General features: G+C 37.0%; 1 protein-coding gene across 1 annotated transcript; it reads left to right on the top strand.

The window, feature by feature from the left end:
* The first annotated feature begins 1,478 nt into the window (after positions 1–1,478).
* LOC116162650 (putative nuclease HARBI1) lies at positions 1,479–2,777 on the top strand. Its single transcript, XM_031476306.1, has 4 exons — positions 1,479–1,933; positions 1,978–2,125; positions 2,177–2,321; positions 2,371–2,777. Exons 1-4 carry the CDS (start codon positions 1,779–1,781, stop codon positions 2,766–2,768), a joined length of 846 nt encoding a protein of 281 aa, XP_031332166.1. The 5' UTR covers positions 1,479–1,778; the 3' UTR covers positions 2,769–2,777.
* The last annotated feature ends 14,667 nt before the right edge of the window (positions 2,778–17,444 follow it).

The following is a 17,444-nucleotide window of genomic DNA, read 5'->3' as shown; positions in this document are numbered from 1 at the left end:
CAAAAAAACCTGTCATTTTCTGACGGATTTCGAAACGCGAAGTACTAGATTTTTAATCGGTTAATTAATAAGTAAGGTTGCTCTTGACAACGTGCGCGAAATCGTCAACAGTGAAAAAAAGTATTTCGCGCACGGGACAAAGTTGAACTTAAACAGCAATTTAATTAACAATCGGTTCAGTTGTAGAAAAAATATTGTATATAACGCTAGCGCGAAGTTATTTCGCGCATTTGACTGATATTTTAACTCGGCTTCGCCTCGTCAAAATACCTTCAGTCTCAATGCGCGAAATTGAACTTCGCGCTCTTGTTATATAAATAACTATTTTATGCACTTAATTGCTTCCTTCAGTTGAATTTTTGCTTGTTTTCGTGTCCCATTAATTCCAATAATATACCTACATATATGATTATGCGTGTATGAAACGTGTACCTATATGTATGTAAATAATTATGTACCTTAGTGTTCACTGGAGATATTCTTTCTTTAATTTTTTTACATGTTTATATTTTATCTGTGGCCACATCAATATTAATTTCTATATGTTATATCGGGTTAGGTGGAAGAGCAGCACATGGCATACATGTCATTGCTGAACCTTGTCCATTCCTAGTGAATAAAGGCATTTATTATTATTATTGCGCTGGGCCGCGACATATTCCAAACAATGTGGTGGATTTGGTGGATTGGGGAGGTTGTGGGGGGGGGGGGCTAACTGGGTGTTATCGGATCCGAAAGGGTACGGCCACAGCTTCGCCATTGGAATATCTGCATTAGAGAGAACTGTGCTTCCTGATGATGGCCCCGCCCCCTGGCGTTCTACTAGTTTCCGCTACCTCCATCCTTTTATCTCTCGCTCCCTTCCTTCTTATTTCTCCCCTTCTTATTGTTGTCCTACCCCTGCCTCTCTTTCTGTCCCCTCCTCCTCCTCTGGGCTGCCTGTGCTTATATCTAATTCTATGACCCAAACAATGTGGTGGATTTTGCGGATTGGGGAGGTTGTGGGGGGGGGGGGCTAACTGGGTGTTATCCGACCCGAAAGGGTACGGCCACAGTTTCGCCACTGGAATATCTGCATTAAAGAGAACTCTGCTTCCTGGTGATGGTCTCGCCCCCTGGCGTTCTACTAGTTTCCGCTACCTCCGTCCTTTTGTCTCGCTTCCTTCTTATTACTCCTTTTCTTATTGTTGTCCTCCCCCTGCCTCTCTTTCTGTCTCCTCCTCCTCCTCTGGGCTGCCTGGGGCCCTATTCTCGACAAGTGACTTTCAAATGCGTATGCGCATTTCCATTCGAATGACTAAAGAGCTATTCTCGACCGCTCGTATTCAGTTCGTATACGAATTGAAACCGAATGGTTTACAGCGAGCGGAAATCTGTAGACGCTTTCAAATAAAGTGTATACGTTTTAATTTGACAGTTGAAATGAAAATTTGGATAATGGAAGATGTTGTACAATTATTGTTGATAGAGGAGTTAGAGGACATAGAAGTAAGAAATAGACGTGTACATAGACGCCGGTTGGACCCATTTAATGAACTTAGCGATGAGTATTTCATAAAAGTTTTTCGCTTATCTAAAGCATTAGCGCAATTTTTGGTACATCTTCTAAAAGATTACATCGCCCCCGCAAATCGTTCCACTGATTTGGACATAACAACGAAGGTAATTTGAGTATCAATATTTTCAAGGATATATACTACAATAGGTACAATCTTAGTTGAAGCGATTTTTTTAAGGTTTTAGTAACGTTGAGATTTCTTGCAAGTGGAAGCTACCAAATGGACGTGGGATCAAATTATAACTTTGGAATATCACAACCTTCAGTATCAAGATGTATTGAAGAAGTTGTCAATGCCATGAACAGAAATGAAATTTTTAACGCTTATGTTTATTTCCCTAGAAATATACAAGAACTCAATGCTGCTAGAATGGGGTAGATACATGAATCAATAGTGTGCGGTACAAATAGCTTTCTAGGTTTTTTGAAAAGTATAATTTCCCAGGAATAATTGGGTGTATAGATTGCACACATGTTGCAATATTCCCCCCTAAAGTGGATGATGATAATTATCCTGAACATATTTATGTGAATAGGAAGAATTATCATTCCATTAATGTACAACTGGTAATCAGAAAAGTGACCAATATTTCTAAATCTAATTGAAACAATGTTTAGATATGTGACCATAATTTGAAGATTATTAATGTGAATGCTTTATTTCCTGGCAGTACTAATGATGCTTTCATTTGGAACCAATCCAATGTGCAAACCCTATTAAGACGATTACACGAGGCCGGAAATAAAAATTATTTCTTGTTAGGTAGGTAGGAATACTATCACACATAAAGGTTTATTACTTTTAATCTTAGGCGATTCGGGTTACCCATTAAGAAGTTGGCTGTTAACACCTTTAGAATATGAACCACGACCTAATATACCTGAGCACTTCTATAATTCTAGACATAAAACCATACGGAGCACAATCGAAAGATGTAATGGTGTATTAAAAATGAGATTTCGCTGCCTTCTTAAACACAAGGTTTTGCATTACTTCCCCGAGAAAGCCAGTAAAATTATAAACGCCTGTGTTTTGCTGCATAACTTGTGTATTGAGCATAACATAGAAACTCCACAAAATGAGGAAGCCGAACAAATTGATTTGGGCGTGCATGTCCCAGAAAGAAATCATGTTGTTGAGAGAGTAAATCCCGAACTGGCTGCTGGCAGAAACCAAAGAAATAAATTAATTACACTTTTGCAACAATAAATAATCGGCGTTTTTTGTTAAATAATGATTTCTTTTAAGCTAATGTTTTAATAATTGAAAACTATTAACTAATACTTATTTAAAATAAATTGTCTGCTATTGTTTCTAGAGCAGCAGCTATACGTTGTTTAGCAGCAACACCATCCTCTTTAGATACCACCAATCTTTCTAGCAGCGATAATTTCTTTTGATAGTATAATTCTTTCATTTTGAGCTTGGTGTCCATTGTAGCTTTAAAATCTGACACTGCTTTTAAAGTTTGCGCATTTTTAGTTGCTTTTTTTTTAAGGGCACTTTTCGTGCTGAGGTTGATGTCGCTGAGTCGGTAACAGATGTAGATGGTCCTTGTTCATCACATAAAAATTCTTTAGGCATTTCGCCGGCCGGTGAATTTACATATTCCTCCATATGAACATGAACGTCATCAACATTTTCCTCTACTTCTGTAAATTCAACCGTCGATTCCTTTATACCTCAATGTGGCCTTCAACACTAACGGCTTTGACACATTCTAATATACCTTCGTCCACTGGTGTTAATTTATCGTCACATTGAGGGCCTCCGCCTGTTCCACTTGCATGGCGTTTAATTGCGCTTGCTTTTGACTTAGCGCGAGATTTCAAATCTTGCCATGTCTTCAAATAAATGGAATAAGTAATATAAAATGGCATAATGATTTACCACCTTCCTCCAACTCTTCCAGTCCCGCTTTGCCCCGGGGATGCTATTTAACGTGTGTCCTATTTTTTCCCATTCGGTTCGGGCATCTTTATATGTAAACGTGTTACAAAATTTGCCGCTTTGCAGTTCCCTGTTACTTTTCATCAATTCAACCAACATTTGCTTTTGTTCTGTAGTAATTTGTACATGTTTTTTTATGTTTCTCCATAATGATTCAAATGATTTGTAATTTAAAAAATTCGTAGGTCGCACGCAAAGAAATTGCAAATTAAATTACGACAGTGTTGCCATGCCGCTCGTTCGCATAAATTCCAAGCATACGTTTTGATAAACGAATAGCAGTCAAGAATACCATTTTATGAAAGTACTCGTAAATAAACCCTTCGTTTTCAATTCGAATGGTACGAAAACGAACGGTGTCGAGAATAGCACCCCAGGGCTTATATCTGATTCTTCCTGCACCTCCAGTACTCGTCTGCTTTCTTTTTTCATTTGGTGTTTGTCTCTGATCCACTCTTCCCATCTTTCTATGGGAATCTGATAGATAAAAGGTTTCAGTGGTTATTAATTAATTAATTGGGAATGATTGCTTTGGCTATAATCTGAATCACCAAACGATGTACATATTTGAAATGTGCACATTGGCTGGCTAATAAGGTTTTTCTTTTGACATACTCATACAAGATTGAATTGTTAGCATAACACCAGTAGGCAATAATGAAAGTTCTCCAACTAATTTAATTCATTTCTTTCTTTCCCTTTCTTTTAATAACCGTAGAAAACAAAATGCCTCACATTTTGTTCATCTTTAAGTATCTACTCTTTATACTACACTGTTGTCAGGAGTTCAGGAATTAGAGAAAACGTCGATTTTAAAAGTTATTAGGTGCACATTGATTGTGTTCGGCTGTGATACGTATCGCTTGCTAAGAAATTTAAAAGGGAGTGTTGATCCACTAATTTTGTTAATCAACAAATTTCATCTTGTTTTCGTATAATTATAAAAGCTTTTCATTTGTTAAAAGGGAATTGACATGAAGAGTGATGATGGAAACAAAAGGATAAAAAGAAGGGAACAGTGGGAAGAGTGGCGCAGCCCGCATTTTTATGTTATATGGCAACATATGACCTCTTCGTCGGAATGATACAAAATGTTATTGTATTGTATTGATCCGGCTGTCGTGCGATATCTATTTCTATAAAATGCCGCTGTTGGTTTTAAAGGGACAAGCTTTTATATTGAACACCGAACCATTTTGACTCCCATTTTATCGCATCGACTGTTAAATGCGCCGATTTTATTATCGGTTTAATGCTTTACTAACCCATCAATATGTTATAGCCCTTGGTGATATGTCTGCTTATTTTGGAATTATTTCCGCATATTTAGCGCGAATTTTAATTAAAAACAAAATACCTTTTTTTTGTATTAATTGGGAATAATACGGTGGGCGCACAATGCCGAACATTAAACCCGTCTACCTCCTTAATTTTCTCTACGCCAATATGAATTATTACAACAAACGTTTGTTAATGAGACTTTAATTCCCTTTCAAATACAATTTTCCAAATGGCAAAGGTTTTATGCGGTTATCTCCTGCTTTAATTTTATAATCGCTTTCTGTATTCATTACAAATTCCTCTATAAATTGCTCATTTATTTACTTTCGAATGTCGATTGTCGGATTATTTCCATCGTAACATTAAAACATCTAAAAAACTCCACGATAAATTTCCTAATCAAACCTAACTGTAAATCACGTATGCAAAATGCTAAAATATAGAAGCCATTAAGCCACTATCGTGATTGTGGGACACAAAGTGATCTTTCGCTATTTTCTCAACAAATCATAACTCTTTGATAACTATATAGGGCCGATTCTCATTAGAATAGCATCGAGCGGCGTGGCGCAGTGCAGCGCGGAGCGGTGCGGTGTTAGCGGTATTTTGTAAGGAGATCTGGTATACCAAGAGCTTAATAAAACATGTAAAAACAGTTTTGTATGCAACTTTTAATTCTGAACAACTTTAAACTCTACAGTTTTTTCTGTAAAATGTACAGGAGGGCAGGATATTGCATAAAACTAATTCCCAAGTTAAATCCCTATGTTCCGACTTACCGTGCACCACCCGGTATGTTACTTTTAACGGGGCTCATTTTTTCTAACGACAACGTATTTCATAGCGAAAACCAACAGTTATGGCATATTAGTGAACAGTGTAGACTGTAGAATATTATAATAATAATATATAATGGGGTCATCCCGCCTTCATTTTTTATTTCTGATCCACAAAGTACATTAAAAATAAAAAGACCCGTGTGTCCTCAATTTTTATTTGCGAGTAAAATAAACTCAAAATAAATTATTGAAAAGCTGTGTTTTTAGTCCGAATTTGAAACGCTTCAGACTAAGTACGTCACAAACCTACAACCAATCACGTAGAAGTGAGCTTGCAACCTTACGCGAGGGTCTGACGTTTGTCACATTTGACGTTTTGAGAGGGATGTTTAACTGCATCTATACTCTGTTTTTTAACTAGGAAGACGGATTTAAAAACCTGATTTACACTGAAAATGTCACTAGAATCTAGTAACAAAAATAATAGACTCATTTTATACAGACATGTATTGTGTGTTGCGTGATGTGGTTTTCTTTCACATTTGGATAGATTTCATTATTTATGCTTTTGGGTTATTATTTGATAGGAACTACTTTATATTATGCATACATCACACTTTTAAAAGCGAATTATAATAAATAGGTAATACATTGATAATAGGTAATAATGCTGCATACTTTTTTTGACCTTTGAAACATTGTTTTGAATTGTAGTTTTAAATGTTTTATTAGTTGTAATACTACACAATCCACATTACAATTTACAACAAATGTTAAGTTATTGAACAAATTCAGAGCAATGGAATTATATTCATATTATTAAACAGCACAGTTCACTGTTTTCTGTATAAGCGATTTAGACACTGTCTTCCGAAAGTTCACTAAAACTGTCACTGTCCTCCGATCCGAGTGAAATAATTAATGGTTCTATAAGTGTATCCATTAGGCCATCCAATCTACGCATCTTATTTTCTTCCTTAATAACGTGTTGCACACAATTCCGCCAATCGTCAGAGCTCGCATTTGCAACAGCCTTATGACCACCGGAACGTTTCGAAGGGGTAACAATCCCAGTACTTCGATCTTCTTTAATTATCCGGTATACTGTTGATCGTGCAACTCCTAATATGTGTCATACTTTAATAACTAAATATATACCTACATCATTTCATTATTTACGTTACCTGTGGTAGATATAATCTTCAACACAAGCGTAGCAAAATTCATATCCGGAGTATCAGATAACATTTGTTTATAAGTGTTTATAATAAACTGCTCTTCGGAGAATGATAAAATGACCTAAGTTTAGCGACAACGTTTTTTCAAAGGAGACAAGCTTGCTTTACTGGTACGTGGAGTTGAATCCATCACCAATGCCAGAGTACACTTAGGACGCGAAATATCAACTTTAGTTCTTAAAAGAACTGTTTTACTTTGTTAAAATTTATGCAAAAGGACTCGGAACACACGAAAACTCAAAAATACAGTACAACAGTTAAGGATGATAATCGCGATTAAATTTGACAGTTAAATCATGTCAATAGTAAATTTACCTGGGTGTAAAACGGGCGCAGCGCGAACCAATAGAAACTAAGATTTTTTGCGGGAACTTTTAAATCCGTCTTCCTAGTTTAAAAACAGAGTATAGCACGAAAGTGACAAGTGCCTGTGACAGATGATGAAAGTTATAAATGCCATTCTCCTGCAATATTGCCAAGTCGTTATGTCATCTGAATGGTTCTAGGAGCTGATTGGTCGGGCTTATTACGTCACAGAGCCCGCCACAATCATATCGTTTTGAATAAACCTTTAAAACCGCACATGTTCATTATTTTTTTGCTAATCAGCCTCTATTTTTAAATAAACTTTTACTGTCCAAAAAAATGTTTTATGGTTTCAGGTACACGCTTATTAAATTAGAACTGCGGAATTCAACTATACTGTAAACCCCCATTATACAAAGTATCTTGAAAGTACTTTAGTTAGTTTATCTGATGGCTATCATAATTCCTAATTTTTTAGGGAGCTAAACCTAAATGACATTTTTTATGCATCAAGAAACAATTTTGTTCAACAACTTTGGGATGATGTTCGTAATATTAGTGCCAAGATTTCGTTGAAAAACCCGCGAAACTCACTATCTCTTTTGTATTTATGTTGTGGTCTTTAGTTTGTACCTACAGGTGAACATTTTTATTTAAATAATCGCGCAGCCAAACGCACTGAAGGGGACATTCTGACACTTACATGTTGATTTATTAGTCATTGCAAATTAATACGTCGATATGTTAATCTTTTTTTAGTAATATTTTTGGCGGCCGAGACCGGAAAATAATGAATTTATGAACGCGTTTGGATGCGGAAAACACCTTCCAGGCACGGAGGCACAAAAAATATATAATTTGTTATGCTCAATTAGCGATCGTAATTATTCGTTATTAGGCATACCCAATTTGCACGACCAAGTTTGATTAATGCCAACCTATTTGTTTGGAATAATCAAATACTCAAGGCCAATTTGGTAAAATCATCTACTATTTTGTATAATTGTTGCTTTGCGTGTTCATTTGCGACTTTCCAAAGTAGTGAGAAAGTCTGGGACAATTACCACATGCTCTTGTTATTTTGTGGTTTGGTTTGTGTGAACGTTTTAAATTCGTGCACTTAAAAATTCAAGGAATATCGAACTGTGCACCGTTGATAAATTCAAACTTAATTGCATCCCATTTAATATGAGCATCCGCGGTCATAAATCAATTCTTTTGTTGCTGTACTAGACAGGAACTTTTGCAAAGAAATCATAATTCCTGGTATAAATGGCTAATCAATTAAAATTAACTATAATGATCTACAGCCGCCCCAAAGACCAGTTTTTATACCTGACGAAATGTTGCCAAATGTAGACGATGCCGCAGAGGAAAATATATCGTTTTAATTTTGCCCTTTTTAAGTTATTTATGAGATCACGTTTCGGTGCCTAATTTCCTTAAACAATAGTTTAAAATCACACTTGATAACTATGATTTTTATTTGATGTATATAGTTTTCCACCTCGTTTTCATGTTGTGTTGCGGGAGTCGTAATCCTTAATGGTCGTTTCTATGTTAACAGGTGGACCAATTCACTAATTTATAATTATTAAGCCGCCCACAACGTATATTAAGGGTATATGTAAGCCGAGTAATGCGAAACGAATTTTGACCTCTTTGAGTGCGTAATGTATACATTACTTTGTTATGTCTTTAGTAGGATCGACGCCGTTGAAGGTTCAACACCCATTGTACTTACCTTTACCTTTTTTGGTAATTCCGAAAAATCGCGACTAGCTTCACGAAAGTACCGCGACGATTTTGATTCCCAAACGATTAACGTCTTCTTCCAAATTCAATGCAACTAAATTCGTTTGTACCTTCCATAGATCGCCTGTTTGTTAGCGATCACGGATTAACTTAGAACGCTGCTACAGTCGAGAATGCAAGGATCTCATCTAGAGAACTACTTACTGCTATTATGGTACAATTAAAAACACATGTATTAATAGTTCTATATCGCATTGTTTAACGTTTATTCATCGTGGAAAAATAAGATAACCTCTTAAGAAATTAAAGATGGCACTCAGGAATGTTAATAACACCACTACCAACTGAAAAACAATAATAAAATTTGGAGTAATATAACATCACATTTGACGAAATGATTTGAACTTTTAATCAAGATTGCGGAAAATTTAAGGTTTCTACCGCAATTTTTTTTATTGAATAGGCCTAATTAAGGTGCCCTCGATCCATTTTTATTAATTTCATGCTCGTACCTGGAGGGTTTATTAGCGTCACGTAACCCTAATCAAACCTAGTTTGAGTCTTCATTGTAAGTACCCTTGTCGTTTTCGGAAAATCCGGTTCTGAAAAATCACGGCCAACCGCGCGAGCGCAGTGAAAAGATTTCAAATAATTTCATATATTTCTATCTACATCGATATCCTTTTCTAAATACCCCCATCGAACTTGGATGACATTGACTTTTACATGGAACCGCCATTTTGATCGGAGCCGTTGACGTCACGTAATATTTGTTACATTGACCTACTTAAGGGCCGGTTTCTTCAACCTCAGTTATACAGAGGAATATCTAACTGTTGTATAACGTTAACTAGAGTCTTTAAGAATAGTATAGAGAACCCAAGTATTTTTATGCCATGATGACATTCAGTTAGCAAACCAAAGATTTAAATTTCTGATGTGGCAACCTTGGCATAAAAATATATGCATCTTCATTTCTCCGGTATATTAAAAAAGGATAGTCAATTGTTATGAGTTCCAACGTTTGTCAACAGTGATATTCATGTAGAAGTAGACATATGGATTTCCTATGTCTACTTTTATATGATAAAAAGTCTTCTGAAAGACGCCTAATTTTATGCAACCAAAATGACTTCTTGAAACAAATAAAGATCTGGCTGTCATATTCATTATTAATTTCAATATTGTTGCTTTATAGACCGGGAGGCAGCGTACATAGTAACTAAACCATAAACGACAAAAAATTCGACAATACAGGCTGAAAGTACGTTGAAAACTAGTAATAAAATCACCAGTCTGCCAGTCGTAAGTGGCAGCATTAACTTGGGGCGGCGCTGAATAGGTGACTTCTTTAGGTGATCAACTAAATTACCAAACTATAAGGGTCACGGAAAAGATTTGTATCAAGAAATCCCATTTTTTCCATAGTTTTCAAATATGCTATGGCAGACGATTTCAAGTGCAGCGTTGGTAGCGAAAGACGCCCTTCAATGTAGGGAAAAACACCCCTGAATTAAACCATGAGGACCGTATAAAAATTATACATAAAAAATTCCTCTTTTTGTCACTACTTTAAAATATATCCTGGCAGACGATATTAAGTGTAGCTTTAATAGTGGCAGACGTCTTAGAAGTTAAAAAATTTAGGTATACATAGTAAATCCCAGCGAGTGCGAGCGTGTGAGAGATAAGCGCGCGAGAGCATAACCAACAGAGATAGCGATAGGATACTGACTACCAAGATCTTTCAAACCATTTGATTCTAAACTTCTGATTCACATAGTCCACTTCAATCAAACGGATTATAGAAACTCAGACATTTTTCGGTGGCATTCGCCCAAATTGCGATGAACTAAACCATGAGGACCATACACAAGTCATAGATCCGGTAAATGCGTGGGAACCCGGTAACGCGTTACCCTTCGCGTTACACACATCAACACCCAAATTCACGAACATCTCTCGAAGATTTATGAATTTCTGTGTGTTATTGGAAAAGAGACCTACTTCCATCTATACCTTGATGGTAGCGACAATTTTACATTTCCCAAAGCAATAATAGCAATATCCATATCGGAAGCGCTAATAATGACTTTGCTATACTTGTTGGTAGTTTACCAAGATGGTAAATTATTCGAGAATCTACCTCTTAGTGGCTGCAGCACAATTCAGTTTTTAGCATATCATCTTCCCTTGTCACAAATTTATAGCACTTATCTTCATATGTGGCAAACACAACTTTCCTTCCAAGTAAAGCACAACAGGTCTTTTTTGCCTATGAACGGTATAAGTAATCTATAAGAGAGGCTTTGAGCTATCATTGCGAAGTGGTTTTATGAAATTTGCAGGCTGCTTCTGAGTAGAAACAGAAATTGAGTAGCATTGTAATCTTTCCTTATTTTGATCCCAACGATCATGTTCTGCGTCCTTCATGGAAGGGGTAACTATCTGTCAAAAGTAAGATATACTTCTCTCGCTGACCCTTATAGTTTGGTAATTTAGTTGATCACCTAAAGAAGTCACCTATTCAGCGCCGCCCCAAGTTAATGCTGCCACTTACGACTGGCAGACGAGTGATTTTATTATTAGTTTTCAACGTACTTTCAGCCTGTATTGTCGAATTTTTTGTCGCTTATGGTTTAGTTACTATGTACGCTGCCTCCCGGTCTATTAGCTTTACAGAAAATAAATCTCTTTAAGTTCCTTTAAATGTTATCGGAACTATACCAATTGGAAACTTTTTCTTTAGTTGAATACATCCCACAACTCCCTCACTTTTTTGTTGTTCCGAAGAAATCCTTTATGTTAGTTTACTTACGTATCAATCCTTCAGATTAGTATTTTTTGTACGAAGACATTTAATTAATGGTTTCAGTATTAGAGTACCTAATTTGAACCTAACGTAAAGTTGCTTCGCTATTTTATGCAGTGTTGTTCATATTCCTTTTTAGCGCATTTTTGCCAATTTTTTGTAAAAAAGTAGCTTTTAATCCTACTTTGGCGGGACGGCCGGCTGGCTGGCAGCAAATGCGGGCCCTTTGCAGAACGCTTGTAGAAAGACCAGGAGTAATAATACATGTACCTACCGGGGTCGTGTAATTAACAACTTTAGGAACGGGGCTACATGACGTGGGATCGGCGACATTTGGGCGCCACCCCCTGATAGGGAAATCAAAATTTCAAACGCGAATGGCGGATGAACGAGATGTCGGAAGTGGGTACCGACAATTGGAATGTGGTTGCCCCCGACAGGTCTTACTGATGGTGGAATCAAAACTGGCTAAGAGAATACTGATGTGTCACACAAAAATGATAATTTTTTGTTGTTTTTGTATCTGATTGCAGATTTGGGTGACAGCATCCTTCTGAACTCGAAAGGTTGCGGCTAGAGTTTCAAGGATGCGTTTTTAACTTTGTCGATTACTCCGTGAGCTAATTGTCTGTACATAATTGACTTTCGTTACATCCGAACGTAATTAATAATTTTCTTTGACAGTCTCTTTAACAATTATAGCTGCGTTATTTTGTGGAAGCCTATTTCGATATTTAATATTTTTCGGACTACGAGTTGATCCCCTTTGGCAAATGCAGTTCTTTTGATTTTAAATTGAGATCTACATATTTCAGTTTCTATTTCTAATATTTTGATTGTGAATATTCAATATTCACTTATCGTTTTCGCGCTACCCTCGCTATACCACTGAACAGGGAAGGGATCTCTTATAATCTGCTTCTCTCTCCCTCTTCAAATGAACTGTAAGACTTGTGTCACTTATCCGGTTAACTATATTTTCCTTTGCTCTATTTTTACTATAATCTGTTCACCCCAAGGATACTATATAATATAAGGATTGCTCGATCACTGAATTTTTTCGCCGCGTGTAGTGACGTCACTCGCGGACCCAGTACCAGCGTATGCTTTGATTAAGGCCGATTCCCATTATAGAAGCATCGAGCAGCGCGGCGCAGAGCAGAGCGGCGCGGTGTAGCGCAGCAAATTTTAAACGCGTCGGGAAGCATTGGCCCGTATGAATAAAAGTAAGCAAATGCTAGTGCAAAATTCAAAGTAAATACTCGTAAGTGCTCCTTCGTACTGGGCGATTTAGCAGCGCTTCTAAGCAGAAGGACAGGACGCAGTGCGGCGCTGCTAAACCATGCTAAACAGGCCAGTATGAAGGGGCAGTTACGAGTATTTACTTTGAATTTTGCAAGTATAAGCATTTGCTTGCTTTTATTCATACGGGCCATTGAAATACGCGGCGCTGCTTTGAAACGCGCCGCTCTGCGTGTAGACGGACAAGTGTAAATCGAAGAGCGAAGCAGATCGGCGTGGTGCTGCGGCTTATGAAAAGCATTTATTTGTCTTCTGTGTTGAGCTTGCGTGTGTTAGTGGGTTCGCTATGGACGGACAAAGAATAGAAAAATTAATTGTACTCGTCCGCTTTCTTTTTCTTCTTTTTTCGTCGTGTACATGGCATAGTGCCGCTATAAATATTATGAAATCATCTGGTGATGATGACAATGATGGCTCTTCTTCGAGCGTGTAAGAATACACTCTCCCTTAAACTGAACACAAACAAAAACGCTGCTTCTTCACGCTTCCAAATGGTGCTTAAGTGGGAATACCCCTCTACAATTTGCTGCTAGCGACGCGCCGCGCTGCTCTGCGCCGCGCCCCTCGGGGCTGCTCTAATGAGAATCGACCTTTAGGATTACCATAAAATATGTTCAAATGGGTGTTGTAGGCAGGCATTTAGAATTAGAAACACTTGTCCATTAATCTCGCTTGCAGCACCATATCCATTCCTTGCGTATTCGGTTTTAGGGAAGTTATGGTAAATGACTTCCGGGTTAGTGATTTTTGTGCAAACACGGCTGTTGTTACAGTCTAATATTGCACATCGGCGTCCTGGCGTCCATGCAAATACGTTCACAACTTAGCAAATTATAACTGTCAATTCTGACAGTCAGGTCCGTTGGTGACGTCACATATGACTTAAACTTGGGCAACATTACAAGTATAGGGATCGAGCAATCCTTATTTTATATAGTATCCTTGTGTTCACCCAACAGATGCAGTTAAGCCCCTCCCAATAAATTTGGGCCAATGTAATAACAGACCCGTGTCACAGTCACAAAATTGTAAAAACCGGGAAATTTAAAATCGCATGTCACATTGTATGACTAAGTTATAAAGTGTTATGTTTTGGTTTTGAATATTGACCTTTAAACACACAGCTGACAGCAGTACATAGTTTCAAATTGTTTAAGTTCAAAAAGATTAGTTTGTTGGTATAAATGAAATTAACGGCAAATACAAAACGCAATGACAGGTTTGACGTTAAGGATGTCAATTTAGATGCGGCAATATAATTGGAAGCAAATTGTTGCGTGTTTTACAGGTTTTGAAAATTCGGCCAATTAAAAATGTTCATTTAAATTTGCCGGGAATTTTTTGGGGGGAGCTTAACTGCATCTGTTGGGTGAACAGATAATAATAGTGGGAATAAGAACCTATTAACCACCCCGACCCATCTTTACTTTCGTGAGCTAAAAGTAATTTTGTGCGTGTGCTTAAAGTACACGTAACAATTTTCTTCTAAAGAGAGCAAGTAATTAGCCTCTCCTGTTTCCGTAAATGCGAGCGACTATGGCACAAAATTCATTACAGAAATTCGCGTCTTTTTTATTGCATGTTGAATTCATATGTTGACGACTAATTTGAAAACATCCCTCAAAGCTTTGAAGTGCCGGAGATTTGCTTTGTGTGTGTAATTCACACTGGAAAAGGTAGCAAACTTTGCTTTTTGTTTTCTAAACTGCGACACCAGATCTTTTGCGATCTGATTATTACAACGTAAATAACGTATATACTAAATTTTGCAGCTCGTTTAAATTACGAGCCACACTATAACTGCTTGTTTGGACGTAAATGTACGTAGATGAGTTATGGTAAAACATTTCTGAAAACGTAATATGCAATTTAAAAAGTGTCGTACTTTTCTCGTACATTGCTCCTTTGTTTCATTTAATTAAAATATGATTTATCTTGAAGCGAACGTTTATTTCGAAGGTTCTCTGTTTTTCTGAAAAAGAAGTTAAAACATGCACGAAAGGGTGGTTGCACACAACACCTCACATAAAGTCCGCTTTATTCCAACACGTTCTATTTTTTCATATTTAGCAAAGGAAGTTTATTATTATTTTTTATTATACCATGATTATTATTTAGACGACATAACATAAATACCTACTGTAACCGTTTTTTGTGAGGTGAGATATTCTCATGTTCAATTGTGCAATATCTGCGCAAATTTGTTCCTCTAGCATTTGAGATATAAGCATCGAAATACCCTTACACCAATCCCATTGTATCTCTTATGCGCTTTGTCAATTTTAACCCTTTCGCGAGGAACGTCTCGCGACAGTAATCACTTGGCTGCTACGCACATGCGCACGGTTTATTTCTTTATTCACATTTCTAAATTTAAATTTAAAGTTTTGTGCATTAATGGGAAGGTGGTTCTGCGCATGTGCGTAGCAGCCAAGTGATTATTGTCGCGAGACGAACGGCTTTCGCGTGGTTCGACCATTGCCGTGCTAAAAAGCGCCAGACGCGGAAAGTCGGGAAACATGTGGAATTTTTATTCAAACTACTAACGAATGGTACCGAATAAAAAACTATTCTCTACGTATTACAAAACAAATGCAAATAAACATAGAGTGTCCTTTGTATATCGTATAAAATCAAACGAGCTTCATATCTTCAAATTGCGATGCGTACGATAGATTTCAAAACACGCAACTACGCACAGCCCAACATTGCACTTTTTACACATCTTTTCGGATTCCTTTTTGGCTGCACACGTAATAACGGCGGTGAATTTTTTTAGTTTTCTTTATTTGAAAATTGAAATTTCTTTTTTTCAGGAAATGCCGAGAATTTTGCCTTTCCTGATGTGTATTCTTCAATCATTTGAAATTTTGCCAACGGTATTTTCTTCTTTGCAATTTGTTGGAATAGACCATGTCAAGAAGATGGAATACACACCTTTTTGTTGTTCGTCTAACGAATTCGACAGAGCCGAGGAGCATATCGGTTTGTCGACTGCTCCCCTATTCTTATTGTAGTCGGCAATACATGTAGGCTCAGCCACACCTTTTTGTTATATGAAAAGTGAATTCCCCAAGCTGCAATTTCTCAGCCATGTTTGGCATCTGTTTTCTAATTTCTATTCTTTCGCGCAGTTCCACTTCCTTTAGCCGATTTGTCATATAACCAAAGGACAAGATCGGGCTACTGTACCAGTTATCAATATAGAGCGTATGTCCTTTAGTTAGGTAGCCTTCCAGCAACGTAATAACTACGTTTGCGTTATTTTATAGGCAAAATGACGTTTTTTACAGATAACCTGCACGTTAAGTTTAACGTTAGCGATACATCACAGTGCTGAATATCACTATAATTACGTAAACTCTAGGATAATACGTTAATGTCTGTAGATAATCGAATACCTACTGTCAGGAATTTCTTTAGGAACGTGATTTTCCAAACGCATTCGAAAAACAAATTAACCTTGTAAAATCAAATGACCTTGCAAATACATATAAGCCAGCAAATTTTGCAACGCAGTCGGCGCAAGGTATTTTGCAACTAGAACGCAGTGCTTTCATGAATGGTTTAATTTAACAACGGTGCGATATGTTGACGAGGTGTTGATGTTTTTGGGAACTTATTTTTATTATCTCGGAGAAATTTGAATAATTTCGTGGAATTTGGACAATGCAATATAGGTCTTCTCTGTGATCTAGGCCAAAAGTTTTAGAGCAAAATGTACCCAAAATTATTCTTTACACTTTACACATGAATTTGGTATTTGATAACCGCATGTGTGTGATTCAAAGATGTTAAATTATTTTTCTGATGCCACATGGATTTTGATCTAAACATGTCAAAATCGTTATTCTTGCACAGAGATCGTTGGGAAAATGACCAACAGCATCATCTTAATGACCAACACATGAATTTGATGCATGTTTGATGACCACATGGCCTTTGATCAAAACATGTGAAAATGGTTATTCATGCACCAAGATCATTTGAACAAGATTAAGCGAGAGATTAAGAGTTTATCTCAATGCCCAAGACATGAATCTGTAATCTATCGCATTTTTGTTAACTATAAAATTTATTTTGTAAGTTTAAAATCGAGATTAAAATAAATTGTCGTTAAAAGTGATTGTAATACTGAGGATCTTTCGATATTTCGTTGTAACGGTTTATTACATTTGTCTGCGCGCTACTTAGAAATGCGACAACCGTACTGTTCCGTGTGAAAGAGAAGGCCGCAGCTTAACAGTTGATCGTGGTGTACGCATCGATGTGAGGGACTCTTGACTTTTTTTAGGCAACCCATTTGCAATGTGTTTGTTTACATATTAAGATTGCTAAAAATGTATTTCATTCGGTAAACAGATGGGCGGAGGTTGGCATTATGTGGGATCTTAGAATATTACCAATCTGGTATCCTTTGACTTTTCTATTAGATACCAACAAGGTGGCTTTGTTCACCTCA

Source organism: Photinus pyralis, unplaced genomic scaffold (assembly GCF_008802855.1).
Source record: "Photinus pyralis isolate 1611_PpyrPB1 unplaced genomic scaffold, Ppyr1.3 Ppyr1.4_LG2, whole genome shotgun sequence".
Classification (NCBI taxonomy): Eukaryota; Metazoa; Arthropoda; class Insecta; order Coleoptera; family Lampyridae; genus Photinus; species Photinus pyralis.
The sequence above is the reverse complement of the archived record's forward strand: the minus strand, read 5'-3'. Positions and strand labels throughout refer to the sequence as shown.